The sequence below is a fragment of the Portunus trituberculatus genome, chromosome 39 (genome assembly GCF_017591435.1).
Source record: "Portunus trituberculatus isolate SZX2019 chromosome 39, ASM1759143v1, whole genome shotgun sequence".
NCBI lineage: Eukaryota > Metazoa > Arthropoda > Malacostraca > Decapoda > Portunidae > Portunus > Portunus trituberculatus.
In genome coordinates this window covers 15,561,295-15,570,336 of record NC_059293.1, presented here as the reverse complement: position 1 = coordinate 15,570,336, position 9,042 = coordinate 15,561,295, and the positions used below count along the sequence as shown (strand labels likewise).

The following is a 9,042-nucleotide window of genomic DNA, read 5'->3' as shown; positions in this document are numbered from 1 at the left end:
AGCGGAGATGATGGTGGGAGGGGGGACTCTGCTGATAGTTCTGTTTACAAGAGGTGGGGGAAGGACCTGACCCTGCTGCCCGGAGAAATGCATTGGGTGTTGAAATTATAGTGTATATTTGCAGCTGCCCACCTTTAGAATAATCCGTGACAATGGCCCAATGTAAACTGAGTCCCCATGAGTATATTCAGAACGCCTTCGCTCCCCAAGTGGCGATATTATGCAGTGAGGATGCTGACAACCTCTGCCTCAAGAATAACCTCAGATTTGTGGAGCTCATTCAACCTTTTTGTCGCCTCAATAGTGAAAGTACGTGTGCATGAATGTCTCACTGGTGCCCACCACTACAAGCCACCCAGGGCCTCGAGTTTAATAAAATAGAGTGACATTTTATCTTGGTATTGTCTCGGTAACCCATAAATTATATTAGTCGTGATTTTGGGGGATGTAGCTTTCGGAGAATTGAATAGTATTTGTATTGTCTCTTCTACCTCCTTATTAAATTTTATAGCTCATCCTTACCGTAGTTGCACTTTAACTTTGTCAAATCTAACTTATGGAAGCAATTGTAAGAGCTCATATTTTCTCAGTATTGTCCTTTGCGTTACCGTATTGCAATTGTAATTTGACAAGCTTCATTCATTTATTTCCTCACGTTCTTAGGTTAATTCTTGATAATTACCTAGTATATATGGTAAATAAGCAATTGTAAGAGCTCATATTTTCTCAGTTTTGTTCTTTGCATTACTGTATTGCAAATGTAATTTGACAAGCTTCATTCATTTATTTCCTCACGTTCTTAGGTTATTTCTTGATAATTACCTAGTATATATGGTAAATATTAAGACAAGGCACTCCACTCTACTAATGTTTTCACCTCCTAACTTCTAACAAGCTTTGGGACTTGATGGGAGACTAGGATTTTTGGGTAGGACAAACTAAAATATGATCAGACGTTGTTGCTTACCTCGAAAAATAAGTGGGAGTTATTGCTGCTGCTGTTATGATGTACTTCATCTTTGATACCGTACCATGAAAAAAAAAAAAAAAAAAAAAAAATTCCAGAAATTGGTAGTCAAATCTCCAGAAATTGGAAGTGAAATTTCTAGAAATTGGTAATCAATCTACAGAACTTGGTGGTCAATCTTCAGAAACTTCTTGTCAATCTCCAGAAATTGGCAGTCAAATATCCAGAAATAGTAGTCAATCTCGAGAAATTGGTGGTCAGAATCTCCAGAAATTGGTAGTCAAATCTCCAGTAATCAGTAGTCAAATATACAAAAATCGGTAGTCAATTTTCCAGATGTCTGTTTTAAGATCTCCCGAAATTAGTAAGGAAATCTCCAAAAATTGGGAGTCAAATCTCCAGAAATTTGAAAATAGAGCATTTGCCCCTTCTTTCCCCCTAACTGTGCAGAACAAGCTTGGGGGGCTGTGGGTAATTTTTTTCTTTAGTCTGGGGAGGGAAGGAGAGGCAATAAAAGCTTGTGAAATATGGGTGTTCAAAATACTAAGTAAAATTGCCTCAATATTAAGAATTTGCCTAACCTAACCTAAGCATACTAGACATGTACCTCCAAACTTTCAAAACTTAATCATCAAGCCATATGTGGCCTAGACCAAGCAGAGTAATCTACCTCTGCCAAAGTGAAATAAACATGTGTACACTACTGTAGGTATAGTAATGAGTTGGATCAAATGGTTCATGCAATTGTTTCTCAGTTCGCATTGCTGATCCTGCTGGGAGCACAGTGCCAATCAGAAACCTACGTGTGGTATTTGAGGATATGAACAGGCGCCCACCTCAGCCCACATTAGGCAAGAAGCTGCTAAGTGAAGTAGTGAGCTCAACACCCTGGGACCGCCCTGTTACAAGGTCTGTAGCCTTCTCACTCTTTACTGTTTTGCAAATTACATTATGTAATGTTCTTAAATTTCATGTTCATTGAATTTTTTTATTCAATAAACCATAAATACAGACTAAGTTCGATGTTTCTACTTGATGTAGATGAGCCAGATTGCCGAGACATAAATTGGAATGTGTATTATTGAATGTGTTTTTATAAAAATTAATACCTAACATTTGTCTTGTGTTATGAGGTATTAGCATGAAATCACTTACATAAATATACAATAGTTGATTTTGATGCATCTTTAGGGACCAGAGAATGTCAGTAGGATAGAATTAGGACTTAACAAAACCTGTGAAAAGATATTCTCTGTAGTGACATTTGAATTTTCTGTTTTCTCTTTATGCACAGGACAATTGGAGCGTCAGGTACTCGTGAAGCACTGGACCTGGAGCTGCAACAAACTACACCATGGTTTGAGACTTGGCGAGACACCTTCCTACATGTCCAGTACCCCTCTGACCATGAATTCACCAAACATTACATAGCGTGTATTGTGGTTAGTTGATTTATGTATATTTTGTTTCTTGTAGATTCAATTGGCTCTCTGCTTGATGGAGTACCCTTCCTCTCTTTATGTTTAGCTTAAGTAATGTCAACTTACAGAGTTTTGGTAGGTAAATATCATAGGCCAAAGTTTATGTGTAGATTAAGCTGAGTTGATGAGTAACTTTGAGGGTGATGATTGTGCATGCCTTTGTGGTTCCTCCAGGTTGTAGCTTCCACCAGTGAGAATCCTTTGGACCAACTGAACCGGCTGTCACAATACTTGCATCAGCAGTTACATCAGACTCCTGCACGATTTCCAAAGTGGTTTTCTCCAAATATCTTGAAATTTTGTGTTTTACTTCATGATGTCTCAGCTGGGGATCTTAGCAGGCAAGTGGAACAAACATATATCTAATGAGATGACGATGTCTGAACGATATTTGATTCATTCTGCTCATCATTTTTATTCATATCTTTTCTTAAAAAAAAACTAATGTAGTTATGCAACATTCACTTGTCAGTATTACTCAATTTTATTGCCTTTGCATATTCATGAAGTAAGATAAAATCATTGTAAAATCTCATAAAAACACTAAAAATCACTGAGTTGTGAATGATAGAAGTCAATCTTCAATTAAAAAAAAAAAAAAAAAAAAAATACTCGGCTTAGAATCTCACATAGGCATGTGCAGCTTGTGTGGTTGAGCTGTCTATGAACAGGCTGTAATACTTTGCTTCGGTGTCATGCTACAGATCTGAACAAATATTTGAACATATGGGAACCACATTTGGGAGCAACAACTGTCATCTGCTCCAGATAAACTCCCGGGAAACAGACCAATCTGACGTTCACTTGCCAGATCCCTGGAGCCAGTTCCTTCTGCAGCGGGCAGCCTGTGACCTGTAAGCTGTTAAATTTAAGGAGATGAGTGTCTGGCAGAGGAGATGAAGACAATTACATGAATGTGTATTGCATCACTGAACAACACATTTAGGGTTAGATGCTGATTAGTCTAGTGATAAGAAGAGGGATCTGAAATGGTTTCTCCATGCTGAGAGGATAGCAAGAGATTGAGTATATTCATGAAAAGCTACTTATCTGAAAAAAACTGAAGGTGCAATAGAACCCAGAGATCTAGACTTGTGTAGAAAGGTTGCTAAAGATCATGCTATCTCCAAAGCTTTGAGAAGAGAAGGAAATCTAACTCAGGAAACATGGATGAAGTCTTTCAGAGTGATATATAATAATGACTGATGATGAATGACTTCCTCATACTGTTCATCTATTACAGAAGTGGAGCCAGCAGTTCTGAAACCAGTAGTGGCACAGGTACTCCCCGGGAGGATGTGAGTGGCCTTCCCTCCCGAGTGTCTGAGGGTGACACCACCGATAACACTGAACCAATACATCCTCTTTCTCCAACATTACACCCAGTGGATGAAAAAAATGGAACATATGATATGCCTGGAGTAGAAATATCATCTGATGTGCCTGTAATGGTCAACAGGCCTAACATGGTAGTAGGCACTGCTCAGCACCATGGGGGGTGCCTTACCTCCTCTGATGTGGATCGCATACGCATCTTTATCCATGAATTTTGTGTGAGATCTCTAATTCCACATGTAGAAAAGCAGATCCGATATTTGAATGAAGTAGTAACCAACAGGTCGCGCTCTAAGTCTCTTCTGAGTGCCACTCGGCGCTGGCTAGTGGGCAACAAGAGTCCAGGCAGTGCCACCAACTCTGTGATTTATAGTTCTGAAGCCACGGAATTACAGACAAGACGACTTGGAGACTTGTGTTTCATGTTTGGACTCTATGAGGTTGCCTACAGTTATTATCACACTGCAAAGAATGATTTTAAGAGTGATCAAGCATGGTTGTATTTTGCTGGTGCGCAAGAAATGGCTGCTCTCGCTGCTTTTATGCAGAATAGCTCAGATTATCCCAAGAGATATCTGGAAAACAGCTTACAAACCTACCTCAATGTATGCAAAGTAAGGACATAATTATTTTTATTATTTTCATAATTTAGAGATTTTAAAATGGTTTAGTTAGAATGAGAGAGAGTGGAAGACTCAAGATTGGGAATAGAATAGTACATGTGGCAGCAAGGCCTCCTGTACTGTGGCAAATGCAAGTGTTAGAATGATAGAGATGGAAATGTAAGAGTGAGATGAAGTGTGTAAGTAGTAGTGTATGGAAAGGAACAGAATTGTATATTATGGCCACCATGTCAAGGGAGTTCCAGGGACCAGCTTTATAGAACATAAATGCCCAAAATGCTTGAATTGAGTAAGAAGTTTTCTCAAAAAGAAGTAAGAATTATAAAGTATATCATAGAATTGGACATGAGGAGGCTTAAGCAATATCATATAAAAGAAAATACTGAATACTCTTTATTTTCAGGTATATAACTTTGCCATCCGATCCACACTACTTAGCACAGAAGTACTGAAGCATTGTGGAGAGTTTGGAGAGGCTGCTATGATGTTCATCAAACTGACCTCAGAAGAGAGTGACCTTTTATCAGCACTCATGTTAGAACAGGCTGCTCACTGTTTCATCAACTCCCAGAGACCACTGCCAAGGAAATATGCATTCCACATGACTCTTGCAGGACACCGATTCAGCAAAGCCGGCCAACGTTCTCACTCTTTAAGGGCTTACAAACAGGCTTTTCAGGTAAGCAAAAGTCCTAAGTATATTTTTTATATTTAAATGCTATTTTGATATCCTGTATTATTTCACCAGTTTGCTTAACATCATTATGTGCTTTGAATTTTACCATCTGTAGCATTTCCAGTCCCAGTATGGTAGAGAGATAGTCAGGTTGCACATTTCCCATTGGTTAGAAAAGTACTCCTACAGTATTTCCTTTATATAAAAAATAATTGAAAGTAAAAGAGTGAATCAACTGAGAATCCCTTTCCTTGTCTTTTATTCATACATTTAGTTGATGAAGATCTCAGCCAGATAAATATTTAAAGATATAAGTAATTTTTTATGAATTTTTTCAGCAGTAACTTCTCTTGTAATATCACTGTTTCAGAATGACTATGATAATGAAAAGTTGACATCCATACAGTTTTCATCATACTTGAAACAATAATTATTTTTCATTAAAGGTCAGGTCGTAAGGTTATTGCATGATTTAATTCTATGCTTTGTTTATTTTATCTTATTTTGTACCAGGTGTATGCAGCTCATGGATGGGTCCTTGCAGAAGACCACATCCATTTTACTCTGGGTAAACAAGCACACCATCTTAAGCAGCTAACAGAAGGCCTTGAAGCATACACAAACTTAGTGGATCAGAAGCTCAAGAAGAATGCATCCAGCCAACAGTCCCCTTCTCAACAGATAACTTACATAAGGGAGTTCATCAATATTTTTCACCAGTACACTGAACAAGAATGGAACTCCTCTAATGGTGCTCCTTGTCTTCCTCTGCCATTGATTGAGTCTCAAGCAACAAGAGTATTGCTTGGAGCACCTCAGGATTCTCCAACAAGCCAAGATTGGATTCCAGCATCTCACTTGTCACTAGATGCCCCGCCAGCCAACAACGCTCGATGGTTTGCATTAGAAAGAGAAGTGATTGAAGCATTCCATAGTTTGAATTCCATGACATTTAAGCCAAACTTGCAACTCCTCACTAATGATACTCCAAACACTGATAGTCCTGTTGTTCCTGTAAATGAACCAGTTCTTGTTGAGATTATCATGATTAATCCTCTTTCACTGAATCTTGTAATCAGTGATGTAAGGTTAGTTTTCACATTTGAACCAGCAGAGGGTGATGAACCAAGTGATGCACCCGTCAAACATTCCATTCACACTGAATTCGTATTAGCTGCTGGTGCTCAGGAGCCTGTTAGGTTAGAGTTAATTCCGAGCGCTCCAGGAAGAATATTAGTTAAGGGAGTTATATATAAACTCTCCCTACCTTCTGATGCTTCAGCTGCATCTTCTGGGTCATGTTCAGCTCCTGTGGTGATAGAGGGGCAGCAGAAGATTGAAGTGAAGGGTCCGAGACTCAACAACACAAGTACAGAAAAGTGTAGTGCAGTGTATGCCAATGATAAAAGGCTTGATATAACTGTTCTGCCACCTATGTCAAGACTGAGTGTATCTTTTCATGACATACCACAAATAATGAGTTGTGGTGAATTGTGTAGTACAGATGCAGTGATCACAAACATTGGGCCATGTCCAATAAGCAAACTAAAGCTGGCTGTGTCATATCCAAATCATGTGTACATGGAAATTAAAGATATATCATTGCCAAAGAAGCATGTGTGTGTTCTTAGGAAAATGAAGCAGCTGATAGCAGAATAACTAATCGATTAACCTCGTTGCCTTTAGAAAATGGCACTATCAATTCTGGTGAAAGTATACAGCAAAACTTTGGCTTCATGCACCCATGTCACCTGGAGCATTTGAAGTGGAGCTTCTCTTCTATTATGACAGTGCTGGTGTTGTAGGAAAGAAAAAGTAAGCAACAGTTACTTTTTGGTGCTGAGATTGCCATCATATTTCCAGCAGAAGTTGTATATATATTGTAGAAGCATAGTGCTATGTAGGTGTGTATTATTTATGCAAATTTTTTTCAGGTATCGGCTGTTACGTCATCATAGTAGCATATATTTAGAAAGAAGTCTGAGTTTGAAGGTGGCATCAGCTGTTAGTCAAAACTTGCAGGATTCTCTTAAGAACTCTGAAGATATCTCTGGATCATGCAGCTACACATCTAATCTTCATGTAGAAGTTTTCAATAACTCTGAGGTAAAGTGCTTTCATGTATTTTTATTGATTTTTACTTTAAGGGCTGTCCAGATGATTGAGCACAACTTGACGGGCACTGTCCGCAAGCAAAGTCCACAGGCACAACTTTAGTGTTGCCCACACATTGCCCAGCTAGAACAGTTAAATCCAGACAACAACCAAAGCAAATTGTCATCCTTGTAGGACCAGCAGGCTTTGTAAGGTATGATGAATATTAGTATGGTGGTGATAAGCTCTTATTATTAAAGGTAGAGTATGACTCAACCACTGATCCATAGTGGGAACAGGGACAGACATGTCAGTCAATCATTAGAGTGAACAATGACAACCTCTGCCCCTTGCCTCCATAAGAAGCCTTGTGTGTCTGGAAGAGACATCATCATACCAAAGTGTGGGCAGTGTCTGGTGATTTCATGAGCCAACCAACACAGGTGCTCTGCCCATGTTTGCTGTATGGAATCAAGCATGTTATCTGGCTCACTGACTATTATTATTATTATTATTATTATTATTATTATTATTATTATTATTATTATTATTATTCTCTTTTTTGCAAGTTCCCTTTGTGTCAGTTTTCTCTAACTTAAGTCTGCAGAAAAGTTTGTAACATTTTACATAAATCTGTTGAGAATGTTTGCCACATTTCATGTAATTGTCTAGCTTTGGTAAAGGAATGTACTCTCAGTGCCTTTAATTAAAAATTTTGATAATTTGTAATTATATTTCAGGTTGACAGCAGTTGTAGTTCCTACACAGTAGTAGGACTCAGCAGTAACAGCAAGCACTGGGCAGTTGTTCCTCATTCCACTTTACAGGGTTAGTGCGTATGTATGCGTTTTAATCATAAGGCATCCTGGAATTTATCTGACGCCTGCAGATATGTGCTTCCCTCTGTTGTGATTCAAGATGTGGTAAATTCTGTTTGGATTCCACACACACTGTTGCTGTGTAGACAAAACAACATTTAGCAACATAAGACATGTTTTGATATCCAGTTATTTATTTATTTATACTTATATCTATGAATAATTTTCAAAGAATTTTTCTTCTCTCTTTCTTTATTTGATTCTTATACATTAATTCCTTGCTTCATTCCCACTCAACAATCATAGACACCATTATCCTCTCCTGCATCCACCAATCCTTTGAATACATACTGGTTTCATCTCCATCCATCTTGATAATGATCAGTGGGGTGGTGTATTTAGTTGCCCACTTTAAAATCCAAAACAGATTTATTCTGAACAGCCTTAATTTCTTTTTGTGTAAGATTATTTGTCATCAAATAATAGTTTCTATGTTATTTTATCACAGTAGAAATTTATACATGTTAATTTCATTTGTAGGCCAGACCCTGAAAGCCGGAGAATCATGCCACCTGTGTGTCAAATGTGTACAGTACCTGAATCCAGACCCAAGTAATCTGGTTCTTTCACAGCTCCAATTTAACAACTCTCAAGTGAGTTTTGAAATTCTTATGGTATGCTAAGTATAGTCAATTTGAATACTTTGTCCCATTATTGTTACATTTACTTAAGTAATATTAATGCCAAGAATAATTGAATGATCATTTCAGTCTGTTTAGTTTTTTAATGGTAAAGTAATTATTCTGAAAATAATTTTGGAACTATTAGTTGAAAAATATGATTTTTTATGTATATTTTTTTCACTAATTTATTTATTTATTTATTTTTATTTATTTATTTATTTATTTTTTTTTTTGTAGAAAGCAATAGTGTAGAATTTTTGTTCATGAAATTTTAATACAAAAAGATTTTTATTATAATACAAAATTCTTTTTAGTTAAACTTTTCACCACACCAAATATAAGTATTTTAGTTTATATAATTCAAC

General features: G+C 37.4%; 1 protein-coding gene across 1 annotated transcript in view; it reads left to right on the top strand.

Annotated features, from left to right (window-relative positions):
* The first annotated feature begins 2 nt into the window (after window positions 1-2).
* Window positions 3-9,042, top strand: part of LOC123515411 (trafficking protein particle complex subunit 8-like) — a 16,481-nt gene continuing 7,441 nt past the window's right edge. Inside the window, 13 exon segments of the mRNA XM_045273955.1 lie at window positions 3-309; window positions 1,723-1,876; window positions 2,262-2,409; window positions 2,623-2,789; window positions 3,153-3,302; window positions 3,692-4,397; window positions 4,810-5,085; window positions 5,596-6,709; window positions 6,712-6,798; window positions 6,801-6,897; window positions 7,017-7,188; window positions 7,917-8,004; window positions 8,535-8,647. Coding sequence (XP_045129890.1) covers window positions 153-309; window positions 1,723-1,876; window positions 2,262-2,409; window positions 2,623-2,789; window positions 3,153-3,302; window positions 3,692-4,397; window positions 4,810-5,085; window positions 5,596-6,709; window positions 6,712-6,798; window positions 6,801-6,897; window positions 7,017-7,188; window positions 7,917-8,004; window positions 8,535-8,647 — 3,429 coding nt within the window. The 5' untranslated portion in view covers window positions 3-152.